At 37.3% G+C, this 18,329-nt stretch overlaps 1 protein-coding gene across 2 annotated transcripts in view; it reads left to right on the forward strand.

Moving 5' to 3' along the window:
- The window catches only part of Kcnh7 (potassium voltage-gated channel subfamily H member 7), a 454,061-nt gene that overhangs the window by 401,320 nt on the left and 34,412 nt on the right, over window positions 1-18,329 (forward strand). For both annotated transcript variants that reach the window (XM_035446851.1, XM_035446852.1), the window contains exon 10: window positions 17,774-18,026. In XM_035446851.1, the coding sequence (XP_035302742.1) occupies window positions 17,774-18,026 (253 nt within the window). The remainder of the gene's footprint in view (window positions 1-17,773; window positions 18,027-18,329) is intronic.

Raw genomic sequence — 18,329 nt, forward strand, 5'->3', positions numbered from 1 at the left:
TCTTATAGTAGGGATGAACACTGATCTACTACCAGAGGCTCCTAATGGACATCCTCCCTCAGGGGGCCTGGAACAGTCCCATGCTGGTTTCCTAGCTATCAGTCTGGGGTCCATGAGCAACCCCTTGTTCAGGTCAGCTGTCCCTGTGGGTTTCTCCAGCATGGTCTTGACCCCTTTGCTTCATCACTCCTCCCTCTCTACAACTGGATTCCAGAGTTCAGCTCAGCATTTAGCTGTGGGTGTTGGTTTCTGCTTCCATCAGGTACTGGATGAAGGCACTAGAACGGCAAAGAAGATAGTCATCAATCTCATTATCAGAGAAGGGCTTTTAAGGTAGCATCTCGACTACTGCTCAGATTGTTAGTTGGGGTCAACCTTGTAGATGTCTATACATTTCCTTAGTGCCAGAATCTTCTTTAAACCTTCTCTTCCTTCTAACTCCCTCTCACCTCCCCCATGCTCCCAGTTAGCTTAGGATGTCTTGTCCCTTTCCAATTCTCCAGGGAACCATATATGTCTCCCTTAAGGTCTTTCTTGTTTCCTAGCTTTTCTGGTATTATGGATTGTAGGCTGCTACTTCTTTGCTCTAGATCTAAAATCCATACATGAGTGAGTAAACAACATTTTTGTCTTTTTGCGACTGGGTTACCTCACTCGGGATGGTTTCCATCCATTTGCCTGTGAATTTCAAGATACCATTTTTTTTTTTCTGCTGAGTAGTACTAAAGTGGCAGGATACAAGATTAACTAAAAAAATCAGTAGCCCTACTATATAAATGCACTGAGATAGAAATATGAGAAATATCACCCTATACAATTGCCACAAACAACATAAAATACCTTGGGGTAATGCTAACCAAAAAAGCGAAAGACCTGTATCGTAAGAATTTTGAGTCTTTAAAGAAAGAAATTAAAGATACCAGAAAATGGAAGCTACATTGCCAAAAGCAATCTACAGATTCAATACAATCCCCATCAAAATCCCAGCACAATTCTTCACAGACCTTGAGAGAACAATTCTCAACTTTATATGGAAAAACAAAAGACCCAGGATAGCCAAAACAACCCTGTACAATAAAAGAACTTCCAGAGGCATCATCATCCATGACTTCAAGTTCTATTATAGAGCTATAGTCCTGAAAACAGCTCGGTATTTACACAGAAATAAACAGGTAGACCAATGGAATTGAATTGAAAACCCTGATATTAACCCACACAATTATGATCATCTGATTTTTTGCAAAGATGCTAAAATTATACAATGGAAAATAGAAAGCATCTTCAAAAAATGGTGCTGGCATAACTGGATGCTGGCATGTAGAAAGAAGACTGCAGATAGATCCACATTTATCGCCATGCATAAAACTTAAGTCCAAATGTATCAAAGACCTCAACATAAATCCAGCCATACTGAACCTCTTAAAAGAGAAGATAGGTGGTACCCCAAAATGAATTGGTACAGGAGACTGCTTCATGAACATAACACCAGTAGCACAGACACTGAGATTGACAATTAATAAATGAGACCTCCTGAAACTGAGAAGATTCTGTAAGGCAAATGAAACAGTAAACAAGACAAACTGCAGCCCACAGAATGGGAAAAGATATTCAACAACCCCACATCTGACAGAGGGATAATTTCCAAAATATACAAAGAACCCAAGAAGCTAGTCACCAAAACACCACCTAATCCAATACAGAACTAAATAGACACTTCTCAATAGAGGAATCTAAAATGGTTGAATGACACATAAGAAAGTGCTCAATATCCTTAGCTATAAGGGAAAGGCAAATCAAAACCACTCTGATATACCATCTTACTCCTGTCAGAATGGCTAAAATCAAAAAAAAAAAAAAAACAATGACAGTTTATGCTGGAGAGGACGTGGAGAAAGGGTTCACTCCTCCACTGCTGGTCAGAGTGCCAACTCGTACAGCCATTTTGGAAATCAGTATGGCGACTCCTCAGGAAAATAGGAATCAGTCTACCATAAGATCCAGCAATTCCAACCTTAGGCATATACCCAAAAGATGCACATTCATACAGCAAGGACATCTTTTCAACCATGTTCATAGCAGCATTATTTGTAATAGTCAGAAACTGGAAGCATCCTAGATGCCCAGTTGAGGGCAACTGAAGAATGGATGGAGAAAATGTAGCACCTAAATTTTTTAAGGATAATAATTTCACCTTCATGGTGATTAATCAATCAGCAGAGATTGCCTACATCTTTAAAAAAAAGTAGATTACAAAATTGTCACTCCCAATCTCCTTCTATAGAGGGATTGAGGGCTGCTAGACAACATATGCTTTTTAAAAAGGTTAAGTTCATCTGCCCATCCTATGCTACTTACTCAAAACCTCTTTAAAATATCACTGTGAGAAGAAAAGTAAATAAATAAACCAACAAAACATCAACACATCTGAAGCTTTCTAGCATGACCAATAGAAAACATAAGACAGACATGTGATGTTTTGGGGTGACAAGTCATTCAGTCATCTTTCAAAATGACGGCATTTTCCTACCATTCAAAGAATGACTTATCTACAGTTTATCCACTTATCTACAGAAACCACCACATGCTCCCATAGCCAGTGAGTCCTATCTTTTCTTCTCCTTTTTTTTTCTTTTTTTCCCCCCTGGAGACAGGGTTTCTTTATGAAGCCCTGGATGTCCTGGAATTCTTTGTGTAAACACAGGCTGGCCTCAAATTCAGGGATCTGCCTGTCTCTGCATCCTGAGTTCTGGGATTAAAGGCCTGTGTGGCACCACACACCCAGTTTGTTTAGCAGTTTTTTAACTAAGGGAACAAATTGCAGCTTTGGGGGGGGGGGGCTTTACAGAGATCAACAGCTCCTGCAAAAACACCACAGAAGCAATTAATACACTCAGGACTTTAGGTTCTCCAGTGTATTACTAATGTTCTTCTTACAGCAGTAGAGTAGAAATGGTATTTGCATTTGTTTTTCAACTCCTTAAAATAATGACCCTATTTGAACAGGACCCTTGAGTACAGTTCCCAATGCAGAAGGGAATGACATGTTATAAAACACTTTCTTTGGTGAGTTAGCAAGAAGCAAAATCATTCAAACCCATTCAGTTTCCTGTTCTTTTATCAACACATGTTAAGCCAATAAAAAAAAAAAAAAAGAAAGGAAAGTAGGGGGAGAGAGGGAGAGAGAGATGTAGGGAGGGAGGGAGATATGGAAGGAGGGAGCTGTGGAAGGAGGGAGGGAGGGAAAGAGGAAGGAAGGAAGGAAGGAAGGAAGGAAGGAAGGAAGGAAGGAAGGAAGGAAGGAAGGAAGGAAGGAAGGAAAGAAGGAAGACAAAAACAGAACTATTGTTCAGTCTCGAGGATTGAATGTGACTGGTATGGATAGGGAACAGAGAAAAGACAAACATACAGACACAGAAAGCTGGAATCTGATGGTCTGTGCTCTCTTCTGAAGAAGCCACATACCCAGAAACTCAGTGAGTTATAGAGAGATGAACAGAAAGGAAGGGTTATTGCTCAGAGCTGAGTAAGGAAACTGGGTTAATATATACAGAGAAACAAAGATGCATGGTTTATGATATGCAGCTGAATCAAAAGGAAGGGTTCAGCTAATTTCACTAGGAGCAGTCTCTCTAGGGGAGCATTCTTCAGGCTGGAACATCAGGAGATAGAGAAAGTTATGTTGGATATTTTCTGCACATACTATCAACAGCTGCACAGGTACCAGAAGGGAAGGCTTTGCCATTTCTCTCAGAGCCTCGTTCTGATGAAAGTTTAAGCTTTATCATTTCCTCCATTGGTCTGCGTCTCTAGACACATGTCACCAGCACACATTCACTCAGGAACTCAGTCACTGGGTCTCCCTCCCACCCCTACTCCATACACAGACCTCATCAAAGTTCACTAGCATTCTTCAGAAATATTATTTTAAGCCTCTTTTAGATAGATACTAGAATAACTCAGCATTTCTCCAACTTAATGAACTCAGATTATCCCCAACGGTCCCCAGAAAAAAAGTTCTGATACTCTCTGACATGAAAAACAAACCAGTGCACTGCTAACTATTATTAACAAATATGTACCTGTTTTACCTAATATGTTAGGGTTTTTTTTTTAATCAATTTAAGGATGAAAGTTAGCAGAAACAGTTCACCCAATCCATGTTATTACAGAATCTTAAAGATGCAATAGCACCAGCTGGGCATTGTTGGTGCACACCTTTAATCCCAGCATTCGGGAGGCAGAGGCAGGTGGATCTCTGTGAGTTCAAGGCCAGCCTGGTCTTCAGAGTGAGTGCCAGGATAGGTTCCAAAGCTACACAGAGAAACCCTGTCTCAAAAAACCAAAAATATAAAAATAAAAAAGATACAATAGCACCAAAATTACAGATATATACCCTCATAGATGCAGACATTTATGTGAAATATGTGGATAGGAAAATTGCAGAATAATTCCATTTTTCATGATAGATATACCTATGTATCATATATTTTAGATGGTATTTTGACTTCTATTAGTGACTTTCTGTTGGTGGAGACTGTGTATTATGGAAATAAAACCCACTTTTATTTCCATCGTGGTTTATCTTGTCCTTTCGATTGATAATCTTCACAGATAGTGATGTTCTACAACCCTCACAGAGAAAAACAGCCTATGTTTAGGAACAACTGCCAAACATTCACTCCATGTCAATGTAGTTATTTTATTTTAACTCGGAAATCCATCTCTGACTCCTGGTTTTTTGCTGTGAATCACAAATGCAAGGAAAATGAGGTCTCAGTGGATTTTCAGTGATAGAGGCTTTGGTTTATAATAGAATTCTATTCTCCATATCTAGAAGCCATTCATAATATTTAGCTGCAAATAATTTGAGAACTGATGATCAACCCAGCTTCATAGTAAATCAAGTCCCTTTGGCTACATAGCTGAAGAATTGGTGAGAATACTATGTCAGAAAAAAATGCTATATTTTTGATAATTTCACAAACAGGACTGATAATGGAACAAAAGTATATTAGCTAGTCTTGGTTAAAATAAACAGGTGGAGACATTTTGGGATTAGCTGGGGAAGTGAGGCGTATAGATAATGGTGAGACGAGAAAGAGTGACATGGGAGAGGTGGTAGGGAGGAAAGGGAAATGGGAGTGAAGCAATTATATTTTAATTTTTGATAATAAAAAGAAAAGAAAATCAGGGGCTATATTTCACCATGTCTCTGATTGCATTTCATTTCTCTGTCCTCATCCTTATGCATGAGGCGGGCATTAATTGCAATGTATTACTTAATTACTTTCCCTTTTGGTCCTATCTGCCTTAGCACTCTGAATTGGAATCCATAAATATTTTAGAGATATTTTTATTAAATATAATAGCTCCCATAGATTATGAATTTTATATTAGCCATATACTATTTTGGAGAAATGACTTTTCAAGTCACTGAAACAAAATTAAAAGAAACCTAAGGCTCAACTTTCTTTCAAATATAAGTTATAGAATTGCTGTAAATTACGAGAGTATAAGAATTTGTCTAAAAATAGTGCCTAGGAAGCTGGCTCAATGAACAAGAGTGCTTGCCATGCAAATATGAGACTCTGATTTCAAAGCCCAGACACCAGCGTGAAAAACTGGCCATCACTGTATGTGCCTCTAGCCCCAATGTTGAAGGGTACAGAGAGGTGGACCCAAGGAGTTCACTAGCTAGACAGCCTGGGTGAGAAACCCAGTCTTGAAGGAATTAAGACAGAGTGATAGGGGAAGCCACCTGATGCACTCCTTTGGCCTTTGCATGCTCATTAACATATGTGCCCATAGATAAGAAACACACACACACACACACACACACACACACACACACACACACACATTTTTTTTAAAAAAATTAATTAAAATGTAATTACATAATTACATCCCTTCCTTACTTCCTTTTCCTCCCTTTAACCCCTCCCATTACCCTATCCCTGATTTAAAAAAAAAACTGATAATTTCTCTTTCTTTGTTATTGTTATGAATATTCAGATATATGTATATATACAATTATATACATGAATATATAAATAAAACCTTCTGAGTCCATTTCGTGTTGCTTCTCTGTATATGATTTCTGGGTTGTCCAATTGGTATTGGGTACTAATTAAGGCTCCCCTCTCCCCCCCCCAGGAAAACTAATTCTTCCTTTCTTAACAGTCATTAGTTACCCATAGTTCTTTTTAGGGGGTAGGACTCTGTTATGTTTCCCCATTCCACAATAGCCTGTCTGTTGGTATTGTCATTGTCCAGATCTTATTTAGGACGCCATCCTGTTGAGGAATTATGGGCGTAGCTTCCTATCATTTCTAGGAGACATAAACTCATGGCAGACTTTCTGCCTTCTGGCTCTTACAGTCCTTCTGGCTCCTCTTCCATGATTTTCTTTGAGCCTTCAATGCAGGAGTAGTGTTGTAAATGTATCTGTTGGGACTGGGCTCCCTTAAATCAGTTGATTCTTGCGTTATAACCAGTTGTGGCTCTCTGTGATGGTCTCTGATTGATACAAATAAAAGTTTCTTTGCTGTGGGATGAGAGCTACACTTATCTATAGGTATAAGGATGGATTTTAGAGTCTGTTAGGAATCATGCTGGACAGTACAGTTGTGGTAGTAGGTTCCTTTTTTTAGCTCATAAATAAAGTCATGCACAATTATGATACATAATACAGTATGTTCACAATGGCATGGCTAAATTAAACCAATTAACATGTTATATCACACATATTCATCATTTTTGTTTTGAGAACACTTGAAGTATACTATCTCACAACATTTAAAGTATAGCATATTGTTATCAACCATATTTATCATACTCTCAGTTCCTTTTAAGGCCTAACTAGCCACAGATGGTTGGCTAGGTACTTAAAACCAGGCATGATTTTCCTCCTGTTGAGTACACATCAGATCAATTAAGTAGCTGTTATCTATTGCCAATATATGTGTCACTATTGAATCTCTAGGGGTATCTTGACATGGTTGTCATTGTTGGGGTTCAGAGATATCACAGCTGGATAGATCTAGTGATTGCTCTTCCCCATTGACATCTGACATAGAAATTTCTGATACTATGAAACCCAGAACACAGTAGAAGGATTTCAGGTTAAAATCACCTCAAATACTCTACTAATTGTTTAACAAAATTCTGTTTAAAAGTAGTTAAAATTTACCTTAGATCTTTTCAAATCATAGATGATGTCCAAATGCAGAATCTTGGTCGCCAAGCCTGTTTCCTGTAATATTTAATAATTGTTTTTCTTCTAAAGTTATGCAACCTGATCAGAGAAGACTATCTTTTGTAATAGTTCCTATATTGCTCACACAGACACACAATTACATACAAATTTTACACAAATATATATATATGTTTATATATATTTATATACATACATATATATAAACAATATGTATTTTATTTTGGGTTTTTAGTGCTATATTGTGACTTTTATTCTACCCTTAATCATTGCTATTTCCTCTCTCCACAACAAAAATTTATTCACACAATATCTATCACTCATGAATATAACTTTCACTTCTTTCTCATTTCTGCTATAAAATGTGCTAATATTCTCATATATTTACATATTACACACTTAGCTATGTAATTTAACATTATATTTAATGTTTCTCACTTCACACTTGGTAAAATTACGCTGAAGTCCTCTTTACAAAATGAACTCATGTAACTTCCTACAGTAATCCATTTTATATTCTCTAATTCTATAGTTTATAATAACCTATGGCTTTATAACATAACACTGAACTATTCTGTCAGTAATAACACTTTTATTCTAATTTTATGCCACTTTGGGCAACACTATAGCAAATATACTTACCTATATCTTTTTACTGATTGTTTTATACTTATGAATAGATTTTTAAATGAGAGATTTCTGTGGGAAATTTTAATTGTAATAGCTATTGTTTGGCAATTCCCATTTCTAAGAAGAATACTAATACCTGCTCTTCCTTCAGCAGAAATGGGTATTATGTTTTGTTCTTATTTCTTCCACTTTAGCAGATATATTTATGGTCACTTAAATGACATGTCTTTGGCTAAATATACTCTCTATATACAGTATACCTAGATAGCTTCTTTTATGAATTGCCTATTTTTACTATTTATTGTTGTTTCTTATTTTATAAGAACTCTGCATACATACACTACAGATGTCAGGGTTCATCTGTCACATAGACTATAAATTGTTCCTAATATATTTTCAACACATTCATTTCACTTACTGGATCTTTTTGATCCAATTTTTGCTGCTGTTTTAAACAGGGTCTGATTTACCAACACTTTTGATGTAGTTAAAGGATCATCCCTTGTTTATCAAAGGTCTCATTATATCTTTGCCTTTGTTTCATCAGTTTTCTTGTATTTCACTACGCAATTAGAAAGAAAATACTATCACATGTATAAAATCTGGTTTTTTTTAGTCTGATAGCTTATATTTTTGCAGTTTTAAAAATTAATGTAAGGTTCATACCATAAGATTACAGATTTAAGTAACTTAAGAATAACTAAGTTTTATAATATAATTGCATCCAACATGCCAAGCAGATTCAATATTGCCAGTGGAACCACTTTCCAACTTTTGTTACCTTTTATCAACCATGCCAGTCTGTGACATTCAAATAAATGAAGCAGCATGTCCTCTTTTTGTTCTTATTCATAATTCCTGTACTTTGCCTTCAGTCTGTCCTTCCTCACCCCCATCACCTAACACTGCCCTTTCTTGTTTTCCTTCCTTCTTTCCTTACTATGTTATACTGTCACCACACTTACTGCTGGAGTGGGACAGAAAGCTGGTTGTTTTCCTAGTTTCAACTCTGTCCTGGCTTTTATTTCTCCTTTTTGTGATGGATAGATATGGATATGAGGATAGTCATCTTCCTGTAAGTTTCGACATGAAATGTTTGTTTAAGCGTCCTGTTCTTTAGCCCAAAGTTAGCAGATATGGTTCCTTATTTCCAATAACTTCCATTTTTGTGGCCACTTTTCAATTACTTTTTTATTTCCCCTTTTCTTATGAATTATGATTCAGTTCATGGATGATAACATTTCTGCTTTTCAAATATTTGCGCCCACATCTGCTTCAGCAATCTGATTGCAGTTTTTATTGTTTTTTTTATTTCTCTCTCATATATTACATCCAGACAGCAGTTTCCCCTCCCTTTTCCCCTCCCAGTCTCTCTGCCACCACCTGCCCTCTCCTCCAGATTCACTTCTCCTCTGTTTATCAACCAAACATGGTGTCATAGTTAGGCTTCTATTGCTGCAACAAAACATCATGACCAAAATGCAAGTTCAGGAGGAAAGGGTTTATTTGGCTTGCACTTCAGCATTGCTTTCATCACTGAAGGAAGTCAGGACAGGAACTCAAACAGGGCAGGATCCTGGAAGCTGGGGCAGAGGCCATGCAGATGCTGCTCACTGGCTTGCTTCCCCTGGCTTGCTCAGCCCACCTTCTTATAGAACCTAGGACCAGCCGCACAGTGATGGCACCACCCACCATGGGCTGGGCCCTCCCTCACTGATCACTAAATGAGAAAATGTCTTACAGCTGGATCTCATGCCTTCATGAGATTAGCATTTCCTAAGCTGAAGCTCCTTCCTCCGATGGCTCCAGCTTGTGTCACCTTGACACACAAAACCAGCCAGTACATCTGACACATTAAGTTGCAATAATACTGGACACCTCCCATGTATTAAGACTGGATAAATCAACCCAGTAGGAAGAATAAGGTCCCAAAAGCAGGCAAAAGAGTCAGAGACAGTCCCTGCTCCCACTGTTAGAAGTCCCACAAGAAGACCTACACAACCATAACATATATGCAGAGGGCCTAGTCACACCCGTGAGGGCTCCCTGATTGTGTCAGTTCAGTCTCTGTGAGCCTAGGTTAGTTGATTCTGTGGCTTTTCTTGTACTGTCCTTGACCCCTATGACTCCTACAACCCTCCCTCCCACTCTTCCATAGGATTGCCCAAGCTCTCCTTGTTTGGCTATAGGTCTCTGTATCTGGTCCCATCAGCTGCTGGATGAAGCTTCTCTGATGACGATGCTAGGCTCCCGTCTATGAGTATAGCAGAGTATCATTAGGAGTTATATCATTGACTCTTTTTGTGCCGGTTGTGTTTGATTGTATCCTAAAACTCTGAGCTGTCCAGCCTCTGGTTCTTGGCCCTTCAGTCAGTTTCAGGCCTGTGCTCCTTCTAATGGCATGGGTCTCAAGTTGGAACAGTCATTGGTTGGCCACTCCCATAAGTTCTGCACTACCTTTACCCCAGTATATCTTGCAGGCTAGAGAAATTGTAGGTCAAAGGTTTTGTGACTGTTGTTGTCCAAATCCTTCCACTGGAAGCCTTGCCTAGTTGCAGAAGATGGTTGGTTCAGGCTGATTGCCCCATTACTAGGAGTCTTATCTGGGATCACCCTTGTAGATTTCTAGGAGTTTCCATTGCACTAGGTTTCCACCATGTCCCTGACATCCCCCCAGTTCCAAATCTGTCTCCCAGTACTCTCTCCCTCCATCCTTCCCCAACCTGATCTCTCCTGTTCCCATCCTGATTCAAGCTTTTTAATGCCTCATCATTACCAGACTTTTCAAAAAATTACCTTTATGTTACAGTTTAAGGAAGGGGGAATAGCCCTCCTTTTTCTAAGTGTCATGGATTCAACTGCAGCTTCACATAATACTGAGGAAATTTGGTTCTGAAATGTAACACACAAGAAACCTTTCTCAGATCATAAAACTTGATTCAAACTCAAGATGGCATTTTAGGTACAAGGTGATGCATTGAATCATTGTATCTGTCACCTGTCAGACTGCATTTCCCTTCTCCTTACTGTGAGCAAGATCAGATCATCTACAATCAATCAGTTCAGAAAGAACTATCTGTAGTACAGCTAGAAGAAGGGGCTACAGGTACATTCTTTTCATCCATTCCTCCACTTTCTCTCTCAATTAACTGTTCAGGGCTTAAAAGGGTAGCTCAAACTCTAGCCCTGAGGCTGCTGGTCCTTCTTGTAGCACATAGATATCTTAATAGTTTCTAGAGATACCTTTGAGGTCACTCTGCAGAAATCCTAAGATACCCCTTATAAGCCAAGCTTTTACTGAGTTAGACAAAAAAAAAAAAAAAACATCCTGAACCTGAATGATGATTAAAAGCAGTGATTCCCTTCTGCCTTCTGCCCACACATCACCGTTATCTCTATACTCATTGAGTCATGTTGAAGTTTACGTGTAAAAATGAAACATCACAGCAATGGTATTGGCTGGGAAAGAGGCAGATGTGGGAAGAAGATGTTCTTTACATTTTAAGGGAATCATTGGTGGAGCCAAAACTGCTTTAGGACTTTTTGCTTTGTGAGCCATGTTCAAGTATGATAGGGTTTTGTATCTTCAGTAATACAGACTGTGTGCTAAATGTGGACAGGTTACATGAAACACACTAATGTACTATCTCAATGTTTATAAATATTTCCACATTTCTAAATTATCAATCCTCTAATCCCCCCAGAAAATTGACATGATGGCCTTAAATATTAAAATAATTCCTTATTTTATCAGCCATGTAGTATTAAAAAAAATGATGCCAAAACATTTTGAGCTTCACACTTGGATAATTAATGTATGTATTGCTAAACATACTTAAGGGTTCACTATCCATAATCAGCGGTTAAAAAATGTAGTAACGACCATGTAACCACCAAGGAAGCATAGAATGAATGTGCTTCCTATTTCTTAGTGCCTAACAATAGAAATGATACAATATGGAATAATATAAAGATTACAAAATGCATTATGCTAAGACATTAGCTTCTACGAAGAACAAAATTTAAGGTTCATGAGTTCACAGGTGCTAAACATTTATCAAAAAGCTGAATGCCCACATAGAAACAACAATTCTACCAGAGTCGGGAAACACTATCAATAGTAATGCTGTACTCTGGGGCAGGGACTTAAGATTTAACATATTACTTGATAATGTGTTTGATAATTATGCTGGAGGTTCATAGGGAGTGCTAATTTGTGTTTTGATTAATCCTAATTTGTCAAGATTTAAGTATATTTAATGACCCAGAGAATTTCCCTAGGACATTTCCTAATGACAGTTAACTCAGCCACCGAAGTTGTCCACATGATTAATCTGCTATTTAGGGAACCATTTGCCACAGTCAGGCTGCCTAAATGTGCTCTCTATTCTGCCTGCCTTTGGGTATGTTCCATTCTGCAGCAACACTAGCTGAAATGAGTGAACAGCCACTGGTTAAATATAGATCAGCCTCCATAGTATGAGATACAGAAAGATAATATGAGTTGGGGGATAGAGTTGGTTTCTTTCAAGAAGTGAACTCAGATTCAAAAAGTAAATTCAAAACATGTGAAAGAATGCTGGGAAGTTTTGGGGTTAAAACTTACATTATTGGCACTTTTCAAGAGATTCTGGAAAGTATACTTATCCTGAGACAGTCTCAGACTGAGACAGAAAGCAGCAAATATTCAATCTTGTGCCTGAAATGTAAGGAAAGAGTAACAGTTTACTGCTGATATACTATGTTTTAATTTAGAAGTATTTTTCTATCAAGGAAAGTTTTATTAAGGAAATAAATATCTCTCCTATCATCGTGAAAAATGGTATAATAATGACACGTCCAAACTTTCTTGTTGACAACTTCCCTGATTAGGAATGTTTTTTCACTCAACCCCACTAACCAAAACCTATTGCCATATTTAGAGTTACCATTGCTGTGATGAAACACCATAACCAAAAGCAAATTGAGGAGGAAAGGGTTTACTTGGCTTATGCTTCCAAATCACTGTTCATCACTGAAAGAAGTTTGGACAGGAACTCAAACAGGGCAGGAACCTGGAGGCATGAGCTGAGGCAGAGACCATAGAAAAGTGCTGCTTACTGGCTTGCTCTTTATGGCTTGCTCAGCCTGCTTTCTTGTAGAACCCAGGGCCACTATGCTAGAAGTGGTACCACCCACAATGGGCTGGACCTCCCACATCATCACTAATTAAGAAACTGCCCTCTAGGCCTACTGATCTTATTGAAGCATTTTTCTCAATTGAGGCTCCCTCCTCTCTGGTGACTCTAGCTTGTGTCAAGGTCACATAAAACTATCAAGAACACCTATGATATAGTTCTTAAATTATATTGTCATCAGAATTGACCTAACTTCTTTTTTGTTGGTGGCCCAATACATAGCATAATTGTTTTATTGTTATTGATTTAAAAATTATATGGGATTTATTAATTTAAAATTTTATATCACTTTGACTAGTGTGTATATCAAGCATTAGGCTGGTGCTAATGTCAAACATGCAATCAGATGCTATAAGGCTTGTTTAGTATAAGTACACATAACAAGAGTGTATTGTCATGACATTTCAATGTATTAGCATAAACAGCTGTTAGGGAAATCTATCATGAAGTCAGATGCTTCTGAATTAATTACTGATCACATTTCATAGATGTTTCTTAGGTAATAATATTGCCCTCCCTTTGTTTTGTGTGATTTTTTAAAATGACTTTAATAATGCTGAAGTATTATTAGTGGGTTCATCGTGTTCAATGGTCTTTACATTTGGGGCTCACAAGCAGTAAACTACAAAACTTACATAGTCATCACAGTGAGTATTTTAGATTTAACGAGAAAATTCTCATGCAAGCTATAATTTCATTATGAGAATCACAGATTTTTATTTACATAGCTTCAAGTAAAGAGAAGGCAAAACATGAATGGCTTTACATCACACATAATAAAGGTATGTGATTCCTTTCAACATAGAGAAGCATTTTCTGCAACTTTAGCAAGTCTTAAAAATTTGTCCTACAGTAGCAGTGTTAGAAAAATTAGATTAGGACTTCAACTCACCTCAGATTAACTGCTACTTGAGGGTTCCATGAATGTCCATTATAATTACAAATGCACATTATAAATGTCCTACTTTAACATGAGGACAGTGTGGCTAATTCTGATCAGACCTGTAAAAATTGTTGCATCTGTCATAAAGACTAGATATATTTTCAGAACACATTTTATCCATTATGATTTGAGCCTAGAGTCTGGTGCTATTTAAATATTTAAATGAGTAAATACGTCAATGAATATGTGCTAAAAAGACAAGAACTGCTTTTCTAAGGTGCAGGACACTTGGCAGCTTGTGGGTGATGCTTCTTGGTTTTTAACACGGAATTCACTCAATAAAACAATAGCACCAGATACACAGCAGACAGTGACACATACCTTTGCAGCATCGTAATTTGACAGCCAAGAATGCAGGACACCATGGTTAGAGATATAACTGTCATCAAGCAAGCTTGTATCTTGATTTGTAGTTAGCTATTTTATATTCCAATTTTTTTCTGAATCTACAAGGCCTGCTAAGATGTGAGAGGTCAGTGGTAAATGAAAAGATTGTAATTCAGAAAGTTTAACATAGGAAACAAACACAGAGAAAAAAAAGTAGTACAGTAAGTAGGAAAGGATGACAGCAACTCAGTCAGAAAGAGTGAATGAGGTGTCTTGCATAAACACCAATTTGAAACTACCTCTTACTTACCTCTTTTGAAAAAATGTACTTTTCATGTTCCAAACTGTTAACTATCCATTAAAAATTCTTTATGAAGTTAAACACAAATTCTAAAGCCATTGACCTACTTGGTAAACCCAAACAGTGGACTACTCTGAGATCCAACAAGCAAATTTCAAGTCTTACTCAGTTTCAGTCAAGCAAATCACGTGATTAAATTAAGATAGTTAAGAAAGTCAGTTAAGGATTAAGATCACACAAGACTTCTATATATGGACAGCCTTTTTATGATGTCTATATAATCATCTCCTGTGACAACAAGGCTCTATGATGTCTCCAGCAGAATATAATCCTTTTCAGTGGATTCCAGTCTAGCAGAATGAAGACTAAAACTAGACCATTTAGCCTTGAAACTTTCCCAAGTGACCATCATGTTCTGTGAGGAGTTCCAGGATGACTGGGATTCTAAAATAAGGTTGTAATATATTACATTAGCTGACTATTTTCAGTATTAATTTAAGACAAGCCACAGTGAAAGCTTACATCCACAAGAACCAGAACACTTAAAAGAAATAGGAAATATGACTATAGAGAAACTCGGGGTGACTGGATCTACAAACTAATGATGCCTAGAATACAAAACATTGAAACTCTGCTCAGTTAACAGAGAACAAAACTAGTTAAAGAGAATGTATCTGTTAATGGGGGGGGGAATTTGTACTCAGTTTTTTTTCTTTCAAGAATCCAGAAATATATTGTGAATTGACAATCAACTTTATGTTTCACATACTTTATTATATTGAATTGTGGTCACAACTCTGTGAAGCAAATGTTATTAACTTAATTTTGAAAAATAAGATACTGAGTCACAGACAAGTTAAATACCCACCAACTCAGAACTGGCAAGAGAAAGATCAATAACTTCAGCCTATGCTCATCAAACTGTGTAGCTCATATGACATATTCAAAAGACAGAATACCATCTTCACCTCCTCTCTGTCTTACAACTCAAAACACACTAACACACACATTAGCATACACAAACACACAGAAGCAAGATGGCTTGACTAAATTCTGGTATTTCAAGGAATCTGCCAGAATCACATTCCAGCTGTACAAGACAAATACCTTCCCTAAAAGAAAAAGTCTAACTTGTTACTTGGTGTAGTGCTCTATCCATCTATATCCTACTGGGGTTAATTAAGAGTTATGCTGAGATTCCAAAAGGGGCTTTGAAGGGAGGAAAAAAGACACATGCAGAAACCAGTGAAATGTGTTTAAGGAAAGTGGCTCTTAATTCAGAAAACAGTGTCCAAACTAAGGTCATCTCCAGCTTGGCACAACGTGCCAAAGAATAATTTCAAAGTAATAATTTCAAATGTAGATGATGGAAGAGAGCAGTCATCCATTGGTTCCATGAGGAAACATAAATTAATGTAGGATTTCATAAGACTAAGATAAACGCACTAGGCTTCAGAGACAAGAAGCATTCTTAGCAGGGAAACTTGGAGGGGTCTATTAAGACTGATGGAACCAGAAGCTAAAGGTAAGAGGAAGTTTGAGGAGGCATACCCAAAACCTCATACATCAGGAAGGCTCAAATTCTACTGGACACAAGTCAAGCAGTGAAAGTGTTGGCAGTGTGGAGCTGAGCAAGCAGAATTTGATAACTGGCACACTATGCAGTGATACTATAATTAAATCTGTATTGTGAAGCTTCTAATCTTGTAGGGAAAACAAAACTTGGATGGGTGAAGTGACTTGCACAAGAGTCAAATTGTGGCATATTTATGAAAATTTTTAATTCCATAGATTTTCTTCCAAAATATACTTTACTCTCTGTAGGTGACTAAAACAATAACAAAAATGTGGCCGCTGTGCTTCACATATATTAATGAGCCTTTCATATTATACCATAGTCAATTCTATTACGATAAATCTTTCTGCCAAAAGCCGCCTAAGCCCCACCCCCACACGTGAGCTTTACACCAGCCACCTGCTCGAGTTAGACCCAAATGAATAACACAAAAACTTGTATTAGGTACAATGCTGCTTGGCCAATGACTAGGATTCACAATTCAGCAGCTATGACACATGGTAGCTTTGTAGAAGTTGGGTCGCTGTAGTTGTTTTACTATTTCAAATACTGACAATATAGTTTGACTCAAATGAATTAAATTTGAAGTCTATGGATTAAGTATGCTTGAATTGCCTTATGGCCAATTTGTGATTATTTTTTATTATGCTGAATTAAATACTAAGGTTGAACCAACAAAACTAAAAACAAGAAAAAATCTCTAAATGCAATGTTACCCTGTAAATTGTTCTGTTCAATGATCCCTCCATATGCCCCAAAGTATCCTGTTTATTCTTAGAGGGAAAAGTCAGTATAAAAACAAAAGCCTTTACATGACACGCCAGAGAATAAGACTTAAAGAATTAAAGAAAACGGTCCCCAACCCATTGCATACTGATAATTTTGTAAAATAGCACTTTATTCCATTCAAACTGAGGGACATTTATCACAATTATTGTTAAATCTGTTCCTTGGTTTTTAAATTAACCAGTAAGTTTTCAAAAGTAGCATCATTTCTATTACTAAAAATTAAATTTTACTTTCAAAGTACATCAACTGTTCTCCTTTCTTTTATTTTCAGTGTTTGTCAAAATATTCAGTATAAAATATGTATAGGAAATATGACTATTCAAGACAGAGTTGACTAAGAACATTGCATCAGTTATATTTGCAAATACCAAAGCTGCATCAACTAAGATGTAAGCCCATGATGGCGATTTAAATTTATTTTAAGTTCTTTCAAAAGGTTTCTCATCTTTTGAGTTGTATTGCCTTTTAGCAGTGTCCTTTTGATTGTCACATTGCATTACATCTATGCACAATGTGATAGTGCATAACTTAGTGCAGGCGAAGAGAAGTAATGAGAAATGTGTAGGCATTACATTTTAATAAGACAGCATTTGTGTTGAATTGAATGCTGCAGTTAATTCACAGAACAATACAGAGCTAAAACTTCTGACATATTTAGCAAACCAAATATTCATTAAGGGAAGCAAGATAGATGCATTATAAAATCTCCCTCGGACAGTTACTGCATCTTCAGATCTGTGAGCAAGAAATTGACTTTATTTCAAGTTGAAGTGCCTGGTGTTCTGGTAGTATCAAACTCTTTATTTTTTCCTTCCAGGTCTTAAAGGGATTTCCAGAATGTTTACAAGCTGACATTTGCCTGCATCTAAACCAGACTTTGCTGCAAAACTGCAAAGCCTTTCGAGGAGCAAGTAAAGGCTGCCTTAGAGCTTTGGCAATGAAGTTCAAAACCACCCACGCCCCTCCAGGAGACACCCTAGTCCACTGTGGGGATGTCCTAACTGCACTGTACTTCTTATCCAGAGGCTCCATCGAAATCCTCAAGGATGACATAGTGGTAGCTATTCTTGGTGAGTGTTTTAGCACGGAATAATGACATCTCCAATCATTAATTTAGAATGACAGTCCAACAGACCAATTGGTTGGTAAGCACTCTAACAGTGATCATCTTAAGGCTTTGTTTCATATCAAATTAACCTTGCAAAAACATATTTTAATATCTCAAGCTTTGTTTAATATGTAAGCATTTCTGTGATTCTCTTCAGCTGTTGACAGCTACTTAGACATTTGAGGCCAAACATACAAAAATAGTTGACATTTTCCTTTTCATGTGAGACCTTGGCTTCATGATTGATCCTTTGGCATCTTAATAT

The sequence above is a fragment of the Cricetulus griseus genome, chromosome 6, assembly GCF_003668045.3.
Source record: "Cricetulus griseus strain 17A/GY chromosome 6, alternate assembly CriGri-PICRH-1.0, whole genome shotgun sequence".
Classification (NCBI taxonomy): Eukaryota; Metazoa; Chordata; class Mammalia; order Rodentia; family Cricetidae; genus Cricetulus; species Cricetulus griseus.